At 40.1% G+C, this 20,284-nt stretch overlaps 1 protein-coding gene across 1 annotated transcript in view; it reads right to left on the bottom strand.

Annotated features, from left to right (window-relative positions):
- Positions 1 to 19,560, bottom strand: part of LOC146663793 (proteasome activator complex subunit 4B-like) — a 50,524-nt gene extending 30,964 nt beyond the window's left edge. Inside the window, exons 1-18 of the mRNA XM_085416723.1 lie at positions 18,617 to 19,560; positions 17,939 to 18,079; positions 15,622 to 15,738; positions 13,001 to 13,045; positions 12,656 to 12,805; positions 11,942 to 12,005; positions 11,328 to 11,402; positions 11,085 to 11,207; positions 10,896 to 10,988; positions 10,505 to 10,683; positions 8,137 to 8,223; positions 7,062 to 7,248; positions 6,586 to 6,675; positions 4,506 to 4,570; positions 4,174 to 4,324; positions 2,387 to 2,485; positions 2,013 to 2,082; positions 48 to 115 (exon numbers count right to left, since the gene is read on the bottom strand). Coding sequence (XP_085272849.1) covers positions 48 to 115; positions 2,013 to 2,082; positions 2,387 to 2,485; positions 4,174 to 4,324; positions 4,506 to 4,570; positions 6,586 to 6,675; positions 7,062 to 7,248; positions 8,137 to 8,223; positions 10,505 to 10,683; positions 10,896 to 10,988; positions 11,085 to 11,207; positions 11,328 to 11,402; positions 11,942 to 12,005; positions 12,656 to 12,805; positions 13,001 to 13,045; positions 15,622 to 15,738; positions 17,939 to 18,079; positions 18,617 to 18,822 — 2,010 coding nt within the window. The 5' untranslated portion in view covers positions 18,823 to 19,560. The remainder of the gene's footprint in view (positions 1 to 47; positions 116 to 2,012; positions 2,083 to 2,386; positions 2,486 to 4,173; positions 4,325 to 4,505; positions 4,571 to 6,585; positions 6,676 to 7,061; positions 7,249 to 8,136; positions 8,224 to 10,504; positions 10,684 to 10,895; positions 10,989 to 11,084; positions 11,208 to 11,327; positions 11,403 to 11,941; positions 12,006 to 12,655; positions 12,806 to 13,000; positions 13,046 to 15,621; positions 15,739 to 17,938; positions 18,080 to 18,616) is intronic.
- Positions 19,561 to 20,284: the final 724 nt, after the last annotated feature.

Below are 20,284 nucleotides of genomic sequence, written 5' to 3'. Positions count from 1 at the left end.
CAGTCACACGCATTACGTTTTTAGGCGTGTGTGTGTCCTTCTCTCACCTCAGAGAGCAGCTGGAGATTCCACAGCAGCTCCTTATCCAGCTCATCTTCACTCTGCAGCTCCTCATCTACAGACACACACACATAAACAAGCTGGATTATGTACTTCACTGCTCCCCAGACAGATCAAGCTCCTACTGTCGAATTTTGGGATCAAAATTGACTTGTTTGGCCATGTGAGCTGCATAGCTGGCAGCCTATTAGTTTACCTGTATAAAATGCATCTAAAGCTGTTTTAACTAACTTAACTAATGTTAATTAATAATCACTAGTATAGTTTTTTTTTATTAATCTGCTTGACAAAAATATTATTTTTACCACTTTGAGGATCTTATGGTCCAAAATTTAGAACTCAGCTTAAAGTGCTGCTTACTCTAGCATAGTATGTCAAGTCTTGTTAAAGCGTTGGTCTAATTTTGACGTATTTGACACAAAATGTAAAAAACACAAGCCAGTTTTATGCAAAAGTGGGCACGTGAGTGAAAACAAGTAAATAACACACTTTGTTGTCAATGATAGCCAGTCAAAGCCATCTCTTAAATGTTATGTTACACTTTATTACATTTAATTTAAGTTAATGAATATACTTCTTCAGATTATTGGTGCCCCCTTGGAGGTGATGGTGATAGTCAACTGAGCCACCCTGTCATCAGGGTACAACATGTGAGTCATTAAGGCTCCTTTGTGAGGCACTGCCCCACCATGCCATCATGCAAGTTGTTGAGGTGAGACAAATCAGAATTTGAATGAGGGCTTCATCACCTGGACAAGCTGATAGCTGGTCTCAAACTTCTATTCAATAACAGTCGTTCACAGGGAACATGCTTGCCTACTTCTCCTTATAAAATGGAACTTTGGCATCCTCGAAAGAGTCTCCTTTCTCCTTTAATGTGCACACCTGAGTCTTATATTGTTGAAGTGGCATCTGCAGAGTGGTTGTTTGGCTTCTCCGATGTATGCACTATTTAACAAATTTATTAGACTACTGCCATCACTAAATCTACAATCTCATGTTGTAACACCCCACAGGCATGGAAAATTATGCAAATTGGTCCTTGTAAAGGAGTGTAAAGCGTTATATGCAAACTGAAATGTCTTCAAGTTGCAGGTTAAGGTAACTATGAACGTGGAGACAGGAGCCAGAAGACCAATAAAACTTTCAAGTAAAACAGCTGTTCCGATGTATATCACAAGGAAACTTTCCCTCCAATCTGCACATGTCACATACTATTAACATTTTCTCATTTTAAGTTCATGAAATGAAAGCTGTCAACTAGCATTTAAAGAAGCGGGCACTTTTAAAGTCAAACTTCTATCTTCATTTATTTCCCAGAGTCCACTAAAGTGATTTTGCATGATTCGCAGTTCAAATTCCCCCCCTTGTCTATCTTATGCTGGGCCTTGGCGCCACCTCTGAGTTCATCCACTGTCTGAAACCAAGCATTTAGAGCAGTCTGAAGTCTGAGCTTTTGACTCACAGGGATTACTTGTACATACACTGACCTCATTATGTGAAATTTTGGCCAACATATTTTTTCCAGGACTGCCCAAGCTTTTGCATACAACTGGGCTGAACACATACATGAGCCAAGTCTCAAAGTTAATTCACGCAGTTTCTAATTTCTTTCTAATTTCCCTTAAATTTGTCCCACTTAGACACCACCAGTTGCTAAAGAATACTACTGTTAGAGAAAAACACTTGCTTTTTACAATTTCACTTTAAATTCTCTTATGACCTCATACGGTGTCTTATAATACCTCCTAATTGCTTTGAGATCATAAATGAACTAACAGTGTTCTACAAATTAAAGAATGAAGATTTTTATTTACTTTGCAAACTGCAGGTTTCATTTATCACTGAATGAATTCTGAATTAACTAGTTTAACGCTTATTGGAACAGCCTTAATGCAAACAGAGTTACATTACTACACACACACACTGAACTGTTGCACAGTTATACTGACTGTCAGTAATGTGGGAGATGATGCTGCAGCAGTGAGGGACAAACAGTCGGAGAGACTCGGAAGGATGACACTGCAAACAGACACACATGTGCACATCCAGAAAGTACACACATAGATATGCACACATACATTTAGATGCCCAAGCACAAACACAAATACATGCATAAGATCACAAACAGTAAACCATCAAAATGAGGCCATAACATAGTAAATATGCATGTAGCTAAATTGAACATGTTAGTGGAGAAAAACTGCATTTTCCAACATCTTAAGCACATGAAATCTTTGTTTGACATTCTTTAATTATCTTGAATGAAAACCTTCACATATTGTATAAAATGGAAATTGAGAACAAGAGCTAAACATATACGTACCTTTGCTGCAGCTCTGCACATGTCAGCCACCATCCTGCCTGACACGCATGTCTCGAAGATGTTTGAGGTGGCAAAGTTAAACACTTTCTGCAATGCAACCTAACGCAGAGGAAGGATTTAAGAAGATCGAGTGATGTACTTTATTAATGCTATTTTCATTTATTTATTTAGGGACAAATATTAGAAATAAATATCATTTCTCAATTAATAACCATCAAATGAGACACTTTATTTGGTAAAGTAGAGACTAAAACAATATAGAAACTCCATTCATCCCCTTTGACCAAGCACTTGGCAACAGTGAGATAAAAAGACTCCCTTTTAACAGGAAGTGACCTCTGACAGAACCAGGCTCATAGAGCGGCAGCCTTCTGCCAACATTGTTGAGACATCCAATTCTCTGTCTGCACTTACAGTGTAATTAAGGGATGGATCAGGGTCACATGATCAAGCCCTAGCTATTAAGTATAATTATAAAAGTCTGCCTCATCAGTCCAAATAAGGATCTGGTACCATGGGAGAGAGGAGACCTGGAAACTAGGAATCACAAGTAAGCCTGCAGTCTGACAATGAAATGCTCTACTGGGATAACACGGCACTATGAGGTCTTTTAAGTACAGCAGAGCTTGGTCACTCTGTGGGTTTTGTATGTGAGGGGAAGGATATAAACTAAATCCTGGATTTTCAACCTGCTCTCATTCTCAGTGGAGTTGTGGTGGTGTGTCTCAGTTACACACAAGGTGTCCTTGTGGTAACACAAGGTTATGGCATTAGAGAGATGGAGGCTGTTACTCATGTTTTTCAGTGGGTAGGTTTGCTGTAGTGAGGAAGTGTTATCTAAACCTCACCAGTGAGTGAAAGTTAAAAGCAAGTGGAAACAAGTGGAATTAAAGTGACACAAAGGTGCAAACAAGCTGCAGACAATGGTCTCCTGGCTAATAAACCTGTGGCTTATGCCCCACCGCCGTCCCTCTTTTGAGGTCTCTGAGAAAGGACTGTTAACGTCTCTCGGGGGCAATGCATCAAGGCACCGATGCCAAAAGTCACCTTGTGCGTAATGGTGAGACGCAGGTGGCATCTGAAAATGGCATCATTTGACGTCCTGAGATGGGAATGCGTCAGGACTTTACAGGAAATCAGTGAAAAGAAGCTGATATTGAAGAAATAGGATCATCTCTTTCCATTGTCTGTCAGTACTCTCCATGCTGCGTTGTTACATTTTGTATCAGTGGGAGGCTTTTCAAAAAGCTTTTAGAAAAGCCTGATAATAAGGAATTATAATAGTCAAGCCTTGATGTATTAGATACATGGACTAGTTTTCCAGCAGCACTTAGAGACTGTATGCATCAATCTCTGACAACAATGCACAGATAAGAGAAGGCACTCAAAAGCCTATTTTTTTTGCGAACCATGTATGCTCGTTAAAAAATGACTCCAAGCTTTTGCATAGCAGTAGAGGAGGCCAAGGTAATGTCACCCTGAGTAAATCTGGTTTTAGGGCCAAATACAATAAGTTCTGTTTTCTCTGAATTTCGAAGCAGAAAATTACAAGCCAAGCCACTAAATTTTCACTGGCTGAACTGTGTGATGTGGCTTCATTGCTAAATATAGCTGGATATCATTTGCATAGCTATGGAAATATGTGCCATGTTAAGGTCAGCAGTCTAAATTAGGAGGTGATAAAGAATTGTTTGGGTAAGGTCAGAGTACTGCGGGGACTGAATTAATAAACTTAATTAAAGAGAGAGTGAAAGCTTTGAAAGTGTTGGTGCGTATTAATGCACTACCTTGTATATTTCCAGCGAGCACTGTGTTAAGATTGTGCTCACAGTGGAGGAAAGGCCCAACTCCACCAGGCTTTCCAAATGAGTCTGAGTATCCGTCTCCATCTCATCTCGTGTCTGTTCCAGGGTACTGCTGTCTATCAGAGCAAAGCACCTGCACAAAGACACACACAAATACACAAGCACACACTTAAAACACTCCGCAGTAATGAAAATGTCAACAGCGCCATGGAGAAAAAAAACAAACTGGTGCATTTCAAACAGAGAGACGCATTCGCATTCAGACACTGACAACAAAGCTTTACTAAATGACAGACTTGTTAATGTATCTCTACCTGTCCAGGAACTGCAGAACAAAGTCTTCAAACTCAGCCGAAGCGAAACACAGATCCTTTTCAATCTGTGAGGAAGAAAGGAAGAGATGATTAGTATTTGTAGAATACTACAGTGCGTTATTTTATTTCTTTGTATGTGTGCTTGTCTCGGAAGAAAGCTTTTGAAGTGTAACTCTGACACAGAAAGAGGAGGGTTAACTAAGCAGCTGGCTACCAGGAAAATCCACATCTCAGTTTTTACGCTTTGATTTCTGTAAAGTTTAAAAACATCACGCTATATTGCAATTAGTGACCTTTAAAGGTTCTGGCAGGCAGATTTTGTTGCTGCTGTTGACCTAGCAAGTGATTTCCCCTATTGGCAGTTTTATGCCATGCAACCATTTGTACATTTGGTCTATGAAATATGAAAATTATTTCAGTGCTTTCATCAAACTGTCATTGAGGTAGCAAATAAGTATATTTCAACAAATGTAAATTAAGCATTTAAGGTTACTATTATTCAAATGAGGGATATTACAATGCTAATCATAATAATAGTTATTATTCGCTCAATTGAAATGATGTTATTTGTTATATTAATGTTATATTAATACGATGCTACAGTTTTGTAAAATATCCAGTGCTATTAACTAATTGACGCCTCAGTATTGTATATAGGTGGCAATATTGTGTCTTATAACACAGGCTGACACCCACTGTACAATAGATGTAAAAAGGAAAAGGGACTGTAAATAGTGTAAATAAAGTGAGTGTTTCTTTTTCTTCAGTTATTATGAGTAGCACAAGAAGAGTATACGTCACTTTTATAGTATCAGTGTCACCTTCTGGCATTAAGCAGCTATTAATTATGACTTTATTAATAAACATTTATTTCATAATTGCCGTGCAATGATGGTGAAGCATCCAAACGTATGCTCTGGCTAATACGCAATTTAAACAATGGGCTGACTGCTTAGTGCACTGCAGTAAACCGGTCTAATAATGGTGCAAACTCACAGCTCACCAGTTAATTTGCTCCTTAATGCAGTTATCTAGTTATTAGCCAATCACATGGCTACAACTCAGTATATTTAGGCTTGTAGATATGACCAACATGACCGGCGGAAGTTCAAGCTGAGCATCAGAATGGGGAAGAAAGGTGACATGGCTGTTGGTGCAAGACAGACTGCTCTGAGTATTTTGAGAAATTGCTGCTCTACTGGGATTTTCCCAAGCAAGGGTTTAGAGAAAATGGTCCAAAAAAGATAAAATATCCAGTGATCATCAGTTCTCTGGGTGAAAATACCTTATTGATACCAGAGGTCCGAGGAAAATAGCCACACTATTTTGAGCAGACAGGAAGGGAAAAGTAACTTTAAAGACTGTTCTTACAGCCAAGATATTCAAAAAAGCATCTCTGAATGCATGTCGAACTGGGAAGTAAATGAGTTGCAGCAGCAGAAGACCAGAAGAGTAGGTCCTACTCAGGTCAGCTGTGAACTTTCAAGCGAGGATACAACCAGGAATAGGGTCACTAAAATTGGACTGATGAGTCTCAATTTCCAGTTAGTAGTGAGGTGTACCTAAAGATGAGTTTGGGGAGTATCTCTTGACTTATTCAGTATTTCTAATTTTATGCTAAGTGGTGTAATGGAATGTTTAATATCACGGCATGGACATAATACTCAAACCCATGGTTTAGGTATTTGCAAAATAACAGTAGACTATTTTTGCTTTTGGACAAAATCAAGCTACAATGTTGCAACAGAAAAAAACAACAGAAACATACCGACAAACATATGTCATATGGATCCTCCAAATATTGTAATTCGGTGTAGAAAGGGAAAGTTTTTTCTTCTTCTTTTACTTCTTCTCTTACCAAATAATTGTTGTCTCATTTTGTTAAAATCCCAAAGGTTTAACTTCTAATTGTAGGCGGTTTAAGTGCTGTAGTGGATGCCAATTTATCCCAGAGTTTTAAGAGTAAATGCCAAAAGCACAAGATAGCCCCGAGTTACAAAAACTTTTGGCTCATCAATATGTGATTTTAGACTCTCCATTATGTTTAGTTAATCTTTGTTAATATGTATCATGTGCATACCTCTGTGAGATCATTGCGCTGGGAGGGAGCAGACGAACAATCCACTAAAGGCACCAGAGTGGTGAAGGTGGTGATGAACTGGAACGTTATCTGGACAGAGAGACACAGCAGGTGCAACTTATCAATTTACATCATCTGACATGATCACGCTGCATGTTAAATACCTCACCAGATGTCGCTGCAATAACTTTTTCAAACGCACTAATTTATTCTGGTGTGATGGATTAATATAGTCTGAAGAAAATGAGCACACTAGAAGAGGGAACCAATCCATTTTACAATTCAAGCAGAAACTGAAGACTGAACCGCATTAATTGCAAAGTTCTTCAAACCGAGCTATTCATTCCACTTTCAGGAATTATTAATTGGAAAGACCTGAATATGTAACAAAAAATGGGAATTTAATCAGTGAGAGCTGCATTGTCTACTTGTCTAACAATTCTTCTTTATTCCTCATCAACGCATCAATTACTCACCATACACTTGCTAAAGTCATTGGGGTCCACCCCTGGCAGAGAGCCCATAAGCAGTGGGAGCACGTGCACACGGCCTTCTGGGTAATGGTTGTTAGGGGAAACAAGACTGCGAGCCATCCCAATCATGCAGCTGAGGGTGGCAGTGAGGGTGTGCGGCTCAGTCAGGGTCTCCATTGCTGCATAGGTTCTGTTGTACGTGAGACACAAGGATGATAAATAAGACAAAAACAGTTTGGATAAAAGGGACAGTGCATGCTGATTTTCTAAATAAAAGTGTACATTAATTATTATTAATTTTGATTTTTGTGTAAAGCGACAGTGCATGTTAATGGACATCAGTAGAAAAAATATGAAATATGAGATAGATATATCTCCACCCTTCCATTGAGACCATTAATCAATGGATCAGCTCCGCTGCTGGATTTTTTCCCATTATTTCACACCACACTAGGATATGCCGTATTCATCTACCAGCACTTTGCAAATACATTTTTGGTGCAAAATTATTTCTGTTATTACTTTTTATCATGTTTTGAAGAATCAAACAAAGAAATTTGAAAAAATTTTAAAAAACAAAATATTCCACTGAAAAATGGTTACAATAGGTAAAAGAACTGGACTGAAAAAGGGGTGAAAAAGCAAGTTTGAAAGACCTTCAGAAGGCCTAAAGAATGACTGCTCAACACCACTGCGCACATCAATTTGGAAATCCCAGAAAAAGATACTTCTATCTAAATATTGAATAATGATCCAGATTTAAGATTTTGTACATTGTCAAGGCAAACACTTTGAAACTGTCCATCCAAAGGCATACATCAAGCAAGCAGTACTTGTAACTAATACTGCTTAATTTCCCAAATCAAAACAAATATAACTGCAAACAGTTTCCTATGTAAATAACTGTTTTTCCAACATTATGCTTTCTTTTTATATTCACTAAAACTTAGACAGCACTTCAAAGTAAGGCAAAGAATGATAAAAAGCAGCAAAAAAAATCATTAATATTAATGATGTTACACCAGCATGTTTTTGACAGTACATCAAAAGGCTTGATGGCTGATATCCATATACTTACTTCTCAAGAACAGGTGGTATGACAAGCTCTGGTGTGAGGAGAGCCAGGTTCTGAAGAGCGTACGCTGCATCTGTACTGTCAGTTTTACTGCAAATCACCAGGAGAGGGCAGATGAACAGTCGTGCACATGCAATGCAGCGACAACAACAACGACACACGTAGACACTAATCACAGATGACCTGTCTTTGTCCAGATTAGGCAGAGGCCGAGGAGGCGAAGCGACTGAACTCATTAGCGAGACACAGCAGTTAGATAACTGGCAGGCAATTATTCAGATGGTGTGTTTGTTGGCTGTTTACATAGTTACAACCCAGGGAACATTGATATGATGACTTGAGACACCAAAGCAAACACAATATGACTCATGTATATGTAACACCTTTTGTCTTAACCCTCCTGCCATCCTTTAAAAAACTCACACCCATCACCCTAGGGACCATTCTCAGCCACGCCATAAAAAGACCATATATCCATATTTTATTCCACTTTAAATTAGCCAACCTTGTAAAACTACTTCTCCCTGAAATATTCATGTAAAGTTTTAATTATATTTTCGTTGTTTTAACCCTTCAAATCCCAGTGTTATTACATGAGCGCCCTGTGTTATAAGCCCCAAAAACCAAAAAACGAAACTAAATATTTCCACAAAAAACCAGTTGAAGTAATATGTGATTGTCATTATAAGTAGGCCTTTAGATGGACCAAAGATTGGCACCAACATACATTTTGACCTGCCATTATTTTTTTTGCATTTTTTTTGCAATTTAAAAATTAAAACTTCAAGGCCCTGAGTCTTCATTGACATCCAAGAAAAGAAGAAAAAATAAAATCATATGATGATAATTTGGGGTTGAAAAATAGCGTTTATAATGGAAGTCAATGGGCAGAAAATGGTCCCCAGGGTGATGGGTGTGGGGATTTCTGCTGCTCAGCCATTTTAGGCTGATTTAAGGAATTCACACTGGAATATTAACATTGACAGGTAAAAACTATCCTGTGGCAAGTTTGGTTATATTCCACTGAACACAGTGGAAATGGCAGCCATTTAACACATAGCAGTGGCACAAAAAGGTCCCAAGAAGGCAGGAGGGTTAAGCCAGTTTTAACCTTGCTGTTTGGAGGTTTTAGGGATCCAAAGGCTGACCTGCCGATCTTCATATTAGCTGGACACTTTTGGTAGCTGTGATACTCGAAACAGCAGCAGTGTTATCATCGAGATAAAAAGGATAGTTGGAAGATGGAACCAAATCTCTTTGTGAACCTGAATTTTGGCTCAAAAAATAAAAGAAAGTCGGGAGAAATTCTCGTCATTAAACTCCGGTGAGCAAGACCATTAATTGGCTCAAACTATGCAACAGACTGCTCACACCAACACCCACAATGACACCTATGGTAACTATTTCTGCACGAGTGGATATCATTTCTATCGGACTTCCCACACAGGGTCGCTTGCATAGTCTTTGTTTTAAATGTCATGTTACAAACTATTTTTACAGAGTGGCTCTACCTAACATCTAATATAATCACTATTTATTCTTTGTGGGGGGGGGCTTTTCATTAATGCTCATTTGTTTGTTTCCGCTGTTTTGACTTTTTTTGCTCATAATTTCCTGCTGTACTATTTGTTTGGTGCTTTTTTCGTACGCTTGGCTTTAAAAGCCGCTCGTGTTGTTTTGCTGTGTTTCATGTTCATAGCAATTAGCACAGCTTGATTATTTTCTCGCTTGCTTAATGGTGGGGAGTTAATATTTTGTTAGTGTAGTGATCCAGCTGTTAAGAGAAAAATGTCCAGATATATGGAGAAGTCACTATATAAGCTTATCAAGTCAAGTCAAAATTAGGAACAGCATGTGAGTGTGTGTATGAGTATGCCTGTATTTACATCTGTACTGTAGCCCTATGCATGCACATATGTATGTATCACAAGTGAACTGTGTAGAAAAGCAGTTTAAAGTGGACCCATTACACTTTTCCTTTTTTTTTGTCATTTCTACATCATTACAGATGTTCCTATTTAACATAGTCAAAGTTTCAAAAACTGAGGTAAGCACATGTAGTCCCTGGGAGCCAGTGGCTTGGACTTCATCCTACTCTAAACATCCACTTTGATACAGCTTTTTTCAGTTCTTGTCTCTCTTTGAAGCCCCACCTACTTGCTGTTCTTTTGGTTGTAAGGGGCAGCCAATCAGAAGAAGGCATTTAAGCCAAAACAGCTTGTTTCAGACAGTAGATGAACTGAGGGGCAGAACCAAGCTCCAGTATAAGAAAATAGGGGTCATTTTGAATAGTTGATAAAACAACGCTAGTGATAATAATAGCTCCTATTTAAAGCCTTCATTTGGGCTAACAGCCATCAGAGTGCAGTACCTGAACATAGCCAGAAGGGAGGCTCCAGTGAGGCTGCGGGTGAACTCCTGCAGATCCGCATCTGTTAACTGTTGATGCTCAGGGACCAGTGTGATCCAGCAAGGGGAAGCGTGACGTTCCCGGTGCACACGGCGCACAACGCTCGCTGGAAGACGCTGAAGCAGCCTCATCAGTCGAGACTGCAGACACACATTAGACATAAGAATTATCACCCAGAGCCACATTCACAGTCTGCTGTGAGCAGATCTGAGATTTCCTTCTGTTATTAATCTGCTGTGTAAAGAGAGCCAGCCAAGTCCCGAATGACAGGCGATAAATCAAATGAGGAACCGAAGATGGAGTTTCACATAGTGTGTGCATGTTTGCATGCGAGTGAGAGTAAGAGGCTTACCTGCCAGCGACCGTGATTGGATGGATGGTAGAAGGACGCGATGCTGTTGAAGAGGCAGGTCAGCTCTTTCTGTGCAGGGTTTCCTGGTCCACCCTGCAGGGGTATATAAAAGAGCAAAGTAATCAGTTGCAATGAAATGTAAATGTTTTTTCTTACACATTTCGCCAGAAAAATCTAAAGACTGCGTACCAGAAGTGCTGTCACCCACAACACTATGTATCCAATGTCATAGGAGTTGGTAAGATACCGAGGTGACACCATCTGACTGACCCCAACTGGAAGGTTCAGACTTCGTAGGATCCTGGTGAAGATCTATCCAGACATGCACATATACAAACAATAGTTCCACTGCTCTCACACAGCCCATGAGTTCCCAGTAAACCACATTTACGGGAACACTTGTATACAAACATAATTCTGCTAATGACTCACTGTGGGAATATAAGGGGTCCAGTCCACGTAGCCTATGTTATCATTGGCAAGGCGAGCAAACAGGTTCACTAAGTGCTGTAAGAGAACATTAGGCAAACATTCACTGTGAGGACAAAGGATGTTTCCACAAGTGAAGTGTGTCATCCAAAAAAAATGGGAAAAAAGGAGACGAGATGCTGAAGAAGAGAGGAGGAAATGTGCAAAGCCAGGCCACTGTGGCCCATGAGGCTGAATGGAAACCAAAGTGGAAAATCTTATCTGCGCTGAGTGGAAACTGACAATCCTTTAACAACATTTCAATCATTGCCATCGGGAAATGTAGAAATCTGTGTCATTTGGAATTACTCTGCACTTTTAGAAAAATGGAAAGCTGCATGATCCATCACACAATAAATTAAAACTTTTTAAAAAATCTGCTGCTTGGTGTGACAGATTTAAGAAGAATTTTGAGAGGTGGAATTTTCATTAATTTTGACTTCACTGTGGCTTAAAGAATTCCACTTTCAAGCCAGTGAACAGTTTTTAAAACTAAGTGTCAAATGATTTCAGAAAGAGCAAAAAGTGCCTGAAGTATTGAACGCACGTGTGTGTGTGTGTGTGTGTTTGTGTCTTACCCCTTCCCAGCTTGGCTGATTTTGCAATGACATCCAAAGATGCATTAATTCATCAAACCACAACCTGAAAACACACACACATGCAGAAAACAGACCATTACATTCACACCCAATGACACACACACCTGAGGCTTTATCCCCCTCATCAATCTCAAGTTCCCCAAAATATGATCTCATTCCCTCCCCTGTATATTCTGGATGAGAAAGGAAAAAAAAAAACTGAAGTGGAAAAATAGAGTATTAAAGATGATGTATTGTGGAAACTGTGCAGAAAGTACTTATGAATCCAAGAATAAATCCAGACAAATAGTTTGCAAAGGAGTGAATGAACTAAAGAATGCACTGAAGGCTTTGAAGAGGCTTGGTAGCTGGAACATGGCCATGAAGAGTGCAGAGAAAGAGGGGCAAAGATTTTCCAAAAAAAGCAAAATATTAGCAAAACAAAGAGAGCAAGGAAGCACTGCTGATGCAAGAGGAACGCTATTCATTAAAGCTCCCAGGAGCAAAGGTGTAAATGCTTACAGAGCCTGAAAATGTGGCTATGCATTTTGAACATTACAAGAAAAAGCCAAATCCCTTAAATGCTGAGATTTACTAACAAGTTAAACATATTGTACCTCTTTGTGTACCCTTTGTGTCAGCTCTGGCTCTGACAAGCTGTACTTGGAGGATAACACTGTTTCAAACCAGAGCCATTCAAGTTGGCCCACTTACTGGAAGCCCTGGCTGTGTTCCTCCGGGGGCATGATGGTAGGCAGGAACAGCTCCATGTTGCTGATGGCCTTCTGCATAACCACATCAAACACACACAGCAGGGGGCGCCACTCATCCAGCATCTCTTTGGTGGATGATGCAGGGAAATACCTAAGAAAAATCATTAAAAGATACGCAGAAACACACATATAACAAAGATAGACGTGAGCACCAATAGATGCAGACAAGCAAAGATGGCTAAAGGTGCAAATAGACACAATGATCTACAGTACATAGCTCAACTGAAGATCAAAGCAGCACATTATCTGCTGCCCAAATTATATGATCACAGAGGATGAGACTTACAGTCTGCAGCTTTTGATCAAAGCTTTCAAAATGTGGTCCACGGAGCTGCAAATAAGCACAGAGAGGAGGTGTGAGTGTGTGCGTGTGTCTCAGCTATGCTGTGAGATTCACATGTCCTCATCAGGAATAAACAAACCTTCAACATTCAGACCACAACTCAGATTTGTACCAGCTGTGACTGCAAGGCTGGTATTGCTTTCTCTTTATGAGTTTGTGTGTGACTGTGTGTGTCTGGCAACAGATTATGTCACACACACAACAGCATCGCAACCAAGCAATACACGGTAACAAAACATAACAGGTATGTACATAACATCCGAACAAAGCCTCGCTTTGGTGATGGGTGTGGTCATAGTGCGGTCTGATTACAAGTCAGTACTTTTTCAAAGCATTAAAACAGAACCCAAATCTAAATATAAAATATTTAAAACAGTAAAGCAGGAAGACCTTTGATGGTGATTACACAGATTCACACAGCTGTAAGTTTCCAGTGCGGCCACTGGGTGAATTATAAGGAGTGATACTGCTTTTTAATGGAATGCAATATCCACTCCTGAGACACTTAATTCTTTGTGGTAAAGATTTAACAAGGTGCTGGAAACATTCTTCAGAGATTTTGGTCCATATTAACATGATAGAATCACACAGCCGCTGCGGATTTGTCGACTGCACATCCGTGATGTGAATCTCTTGCTCCACATCCCAAAGGTGCTCTATTGGATTGAGTTCAGGGACTGTGGAGGCCATTTGAGTACAATGATCTCACTGTCACGTTCAAGAAGCCAGTTTAAGAGGATTTGAGCTTTGTGGTATGGCATGTTGTCCTGCTGGAAGCAGCCAAGATGGGCTACACTATGGTCACAAAGGGAAGAACATGGTCAGCAACAATACTCAAACAGGCTGTGGTGTCTCATCGATCCCCAGTTGGTACTAAGGGGCCCAAAGTGTGCCAAGAAAACATCCTCCACAGCATTATATCACCATTCTGCCCTCTATATGACACAGGGCAGAATGGATCCATGCATTCATGCTTTTATGCCACCTGAATGTTGCATCAGAAACTGCTACTCGTCAGATTAGGCAACGTTTTCCCAATCTTCTCTTGTCCAATTTTGGTGAGCCTGTGCAAATGTAGCCTCAGTTTTCCTGTTCTGAGCTGAGAGGAGTGGCATTGGGTGTGGTCTTCTGTTGCTATAGCTTCGGTTTGATGCAGTGTGCCTTCTGAGATTCTCTTGTGCATACAGTACTTTCTTTGCGATGAGTAAATTTGAGTTGCTTTTGGAGCCATTCTCCTCTGCCCTCTGGTACCAATAATGCATTTTCAACCAGAGAATTGCCATTCACTGTCTTTTTTCTCTTTTTCAGACCGTTCTCTGGAAACCTCAGAGATGATTTTGTGGGAGAATCCCAGTAGATCAGCAGTTTCTGAAATACTTAGACCAGGCCATCTGGCAACACCAACCATGCCAGTTTCTAAGTCACTTTTATCACCTTTCTTCCCCATTCTGATGCTTGGTTTGAACCTCAGCAGACTGTATTGGTCATATCTACATGCCTAAATAGATCGAGCTGCTGCCATTGGATTACCTGATTAGATAATTGGTGTTAAAGAGCAGTTGAAGATGTGTATCTATCAAAGTGGCCGGTTAGTAACTGGTGCAAATGGAGTGAAAAGCCGTGGCTACAGTCTATGTTCTTTAGGAAAAGTTTCTTCATGTCAACTACACAAGGATGTTACTGGTCCAGCACAATACCTCAGTAAAACAACTGTGATGCTGGTAGGTACTGTAGTTATGATCAGTGTAGTCTATTAATGTAGAATATATACCTGTAAGCCAGAAACCACAAAGAGTCTAATCTGGCCCACTGGATGACTTTGCAGAGTGTAAAAAGAATTGTCACTGTATGGATGTTTATCTTGAGAATAGTTCTCTGGAGTGTTAATGTCAAAGCTGGAGGGTCGAAGTCTGTTGACTTTTATAGGCTTACTACCAAAAAAATAAATAATTACACATTGCTTACAACACTACACTGGTTAAATCAAGTGGTTTAACTTACAGTAGTCTTTGTTTGTAACTACAACAAACTGTTCAGTGTGTACTTGCAGTTCTTTAGAAAGGGAAAAAATATTTTTTAATAGGTGATTATGAAAAGGTTTTAGGAGCCTGGCCAATGTGGGATAATCTTGGGCTGGAAGAAGCCAGTTGCCTAAAATGAGTTTGATACCTTCGGTTCAGAGAGCCCAGCAAGCTGTTTCTCATTGTTTCTACTCCCTCACCCTTTTTCCCAGTCATGGATTAGGCCTAGTCCTAGACTAAAGGAGAAATACAATGAAGATCTCATTTGAAAAAAAGGATTTATTCTAGGATTAGGCATAATCCATGTCTCAGAAACTGAGCCTTTGAGTTTGCCGGTTTGCTGGTTTTGTGTTTACTGTTGTAAGTAGCTTCATATTTAACACACAGACATGAAAGTAGCATCAATCTTCTCATGTCATTTTTGGCAGGAAAGAAAGCAGGTTTCCTACTGTGTACGCATTCTTCTTTAATTCAAAACACATATCTTGATACTGCACTTTACCATATGTCACAACAGCTACAATTAAATATAAAGCTTCATACTTAGGGAACCAGATGAGCCCAAGGTGCTCGGTTTTAGAGTAGAAAACCCTCTCGTAGAGATCATAGAGCGGCTGCCACGGCAGCTGGAGGTCATCCCGTGATAGAAGTTCTTTCTTCCTGTTTGAAAAAGAAGTCCGTTATCAGCTGTCTGGCCTATTTATAATGCTTTTACAAGGGTCCTGGTAGGTTATTAGATATTTAAGCCTCTAATAATAATGTCATATTGAAGTGAAAGACCACAGGGCGTCTGAAAGAGTCTGTAATCGTGGAGAAAATGAGTCACTGCCTCACAGGCTGCACTCAGCATGATGACTGCCATCTTATTGGCATGTATGCAAACACAACGCTGTGATTCTTTGTATTCAATAATGCATAAGTGGACTGACAGCAGCAGGCATTAGTAATTTGCAGACGTAGATTCACTTGGTATAAAATAGTCATGATCCAACATTCATAACACTCCACTGTGAAAAAAAAAATTAGACATGTTTAAGATCTAGCAGTGGGCATAATTGGGTTTCTGCAGGCTAACCATGCATTGACTTTACTTTTTGTTGTTTTCTTTTAAACACCTTGTTAAGCTTTTAGATTGCACAGTAATGGTGTGCCCCTTACGAGAACTCTAAGCTTAAAAAGGAGCAGTTTTTTTAATCCTCCTGAGAACTTCCACTTTGCTCTCTTTGTGCTTTTGTATTACTTTGCTCTTTGTAAAATCACAGTTTTTAAGGGATTGAACCTCAGAAATAGGTTGAGAGTCTGTGCAGTTGAGAATATGCATGATTTCCACAACCTCTAAATCCTCCCCACTTATTCATCTAACAACGATGGAACAAACTCTCAGTTGGGAGATGTGAAAAATGAAGGAAAGAAGAGACAATCGGGAAAATGACGGCGAAATCCAAAAGATGAGAAAAAAAAGCAGCCTTTTGAGACCTGATGCTCATCTCTCAGCTTTGAAACCTGGCACTTCATATACGCTTAGCCCAGATCTTTCTCTTTTCATCTAATGGAAAACACTCAGACAAATGACGTCTACATTAAGAGGTTGTTTTGTGATGGATGTGAAAATCCTGAAAACAACTGGTGACAAATGGGAAGTGATTAATGTGACCGTCTTGGAGAAAACCCTACTGTCGCTGGAGAAGTGACAAATTTGATCTGAGAGACAAAAGCATCGCTTAAAGAGTAATAAATGTTAAGCCAGCATGCTTTATTGTCCCTTGTACTTACTTTCAGAGTGTCTTTGAGTGCATTTGTGCGTGTAAGGAAATTTAAACTTCCACTCTATGGTTGTAAGATATTAACACAATATACCAACCAAGTATCAATATTTTACGCTACTTTAAACTTCCACTTGACATTTCAGAGGATGATCTGGCATTTATTGGCATCTGGGAAACACATAAGAGCATAGGAGATATTTTGCAGAGATCCTTTGTTTTGTTTCATACCATTTGTTGACAAAGGGCAGATTTAACTTCTATATTTTCAGTTTAAATGTGTGATTTTATACCCAATGGGTGAAAATTTTGAGCTTATTTATTATTATTTATTTTTTTTAAATAAATGATTTGTGATTCGGGTTCAGGCTCAGACACAGATGCAGCATTTTTGAAAATGATTTGGTTTGATTCCCCCCGGGTCTGCAAATGATTTGACTCATCAAATGACTGTGTTACAAATAGCATACAAGTAAGTGCAAAATTTCACTTTAACATGTCACGCCACTTATGGTGCATTGATGTTTACCAATCGTATGGCTTTCTGTTCTCATTTTACTAAAAGGAAGGAAAAGAGAGGATCATGCAGAGGAGTTAAGCTTTCTCCTCAGCGTGATGGTGGCTTTCATCGCCATAAAAATGCTGTACAATACTTATATATGTATTTCTGGTTTATTTATTATTTTATTTATCACTTATTTTACTGTGCAGCATTGCGTCTATTCTTCTTTCCATCTAGGCCCTGAAATTCGTCTTCCCATGCATTGCATCATGGATAATTCAGGCTTTAGGTTTTTCCAAGAAAGTGTTAAATATAAATGAATTAAATAATAAATAACTAATTTTTAAGTTTTGAAAAATGATCTTTTTTCTGAGATGCAATTTGTAATTGCCATCACACATGAGTTCCCTCCTAATACGTGTTCATGAAGGCAAAAGGTCTGTCGACAGTTAAATTTATCATAACTCGTTTAATTTCGAACCAATATCCAGCTCGTTCTGTTTGGTATTTTTTCTGAGAGGATTTTATGATTTACCATGACCCCCTCACCCCAACATCCCTGTTTAAATTCGTGTACATTTGCATTCACACCCACTTGAGAAGCTGAATGAGCAGCCTGGCATAGCTCTGCATCATGTGTGGCTCCAGGTTTGGGAGCGTGACCAACTCATACAGCAGCTTGATGAAGAGGATGTGGTCATCTTTACTGAACCTGCGGCCGTACAGCTTCAGAAACCTAAGGGTGAGAGAGGACACTGAGCGAACAGGTGATCACTTCCTACTTCCTACACTTAACCTATATTCTGAAACAGTGAATAGGCTTACACAGCTACAGTGTACGACTGTCTCAACACTAAACCTAATCTATTGAACTTGAGTTTATGCCAAGTCACACAGTGAATTAAGGTTCGGCCTTTAATTAAAGTTATAAGGCAGAACACTATGCCCTGATGTCCTCTTAAGGCAGACAGGTCAATAACACCAAGTAGCTGCTTCTTTAAATGCTTTTGTGCACTAATATTCCTGGAACTCCAGACTTAAGAATACAGCAAAGGACACTTTTAAAGTTTTTCCACCTATAACCAAGGACAGATTGCAGTCTATTTCAAATGTAGCAATCAAATGTACTATCTGATGAACTTTGCTTAACTCTGTCACAATTTTATTTTAAGATACAGGCAATTGTTAAGCCCACTGTTATGAATCTTTGGCTATGGGTTAAGTTACCTTTGGGTAGTCTTAAATCATACGCCAATCTTGCTTCAGTACTTACGAGAAAAGTTTCCTGGACCAGAAAGCGACCCCGGGCCACAGCTCTCTGAGGAGGACAGCTCTGCACAGGTTCGCTTTGATCTCCGCCAACAGTTCCGTGGCCTCCTGGTCCAACCGGTCAGAGTAAGGCAGCAAGCCATTATACACAATCTCCTTCTGAGGAATAAACTCAGCCATATCCCTGCCCACAGTCATTTCCGCTGTCATACAAGTCACTTTTCTGTTGAAACTGTGTGTAAAATGGTTAAGAAAACCTTTTTGTTGTGCCTCCTGGGAAGTGCGCAGCCGAAGTTAGTGGGCATAATCCGCTGTGTCCAGAAGCCGGGCGGAAGGCAGGCGATCACAGAGGAAAGTATGTCACGCTAATTGAGCCGGGCTAAGCCCTGAGCGCAGAGGGGGCCGGTTTCGCTCAGGCTTGCAGTGCCGGGCGCTTTGTCAACTCTCACTTCACACCTCATGGTTGCCCGGTCGCCTTGGGCACATGGGTGGGGGAGCAGTAGGGTACGTGCGCTGAGCGTGACGCACGGCAGGGGTTTGAGAGAAATGAGGTGCTACCGGTTGATAGAAATTGCGCATTACTCTGAGGTCAAGCTTTGATTTCAGCACCACCGAGTCTAATAACAGAGGCCTTTGATATATGAAGACCTTCATGCACTGTGTAAATGACTCGGATTCATTCAGAAAATCGTCACTCTGAACTACAGATCCCAGAAGCGTGCGCGTTGCAGGCTAATCTGCAGAATATCTGATAAATGGATTAATGCTGTCCTGTTTTACTGACCTGTAGAGCTACTGACCTCGCAGTGATTGTTACTGAGATAAACAAAGGGTTGCACTCTGTCAGATGAATCAGCACCTATCTATCTGCATGCTACACACTTATTTAACTAAGCAGGAATGAGCTTAGATCATATATAAATAAAGGACAGTCTTTTACAAGTCTCATCATATCATTCATGCCTACCTTTTCTGTCTTATGACACCTTTATCCCCAACCTTTTCCATTCTTGCTTCACTGTGCACTCGTCCATGTAAATCCTTTTCCTTTAAGCCCATGTAATTCTCTGACCACTATGCTTAGAGTGGGGCGGCAATTGCAGGTCATTGTCTGGCTTGCCTGGCACTGAAGTTTCTGCTCACAGCAAGGACTTAGACTATAATGCAGAAGCCCTTTCAGTTCTCTGGTCTAGTTACTGTTGGAGAAATGGGGCAATTGCTGCAACACCACCTCGCTTTTGTTAAGCTGCCTGATTGCATAAAGTGCCCTGTTTCTCATCCTGCCTCAATCTTATTAAAGGTCTTCTTGTTGCTTTCAGTACTACCTTCTGGCGATAGCCCCTGTAGCCTTCAATCAGTTTTTTTGAGACCATAGTGGATGCCCTCTTTAAAACTATTTTCTCCCCATAAACACAGTGTAAGACTAACAGAGTCAGGACTTTGAGACAGATCCCAGAACAGAGTGTGCCTTCCGCACAGCATATCACTCCAAGCGTGTCACGCTAGACTCTGCCAAGTAATCTCACCCAACTCTACCTTTTTCTATCCCCTCAGATCTTATTACTTTTGGGCTTTTTCTGACTCCCAGAGCAGTGACAGCACCTGCTTTCACTGTCTCTGTCACTGAACCACTTCCAGGAAGAAACATGGTCTCTGTTCTTATTTGTTCTCC

Source organism: Rhamphochromis longiceps, linkage group LG8 (genome assembly GCF_057381845.1).
Source record: "Rhamphochromis longiceps isolate RC_006_pf linkage group LG8, R_longiceps_female_GT1.1, whole genome shotgun sequence".
In the NCBI taxonomy this organism is placed as follows: Eukaryota; Metazoa; Chordata; class Actinopteri; order Cichliformes; family Cichlidae; genus Rhamphochromis; species Rhamphochromis longiceps.
Note: the sequence above shows the minus strand (reverse complement) of the source record. Positions and strands in the feature narration are given on the sequence as shown.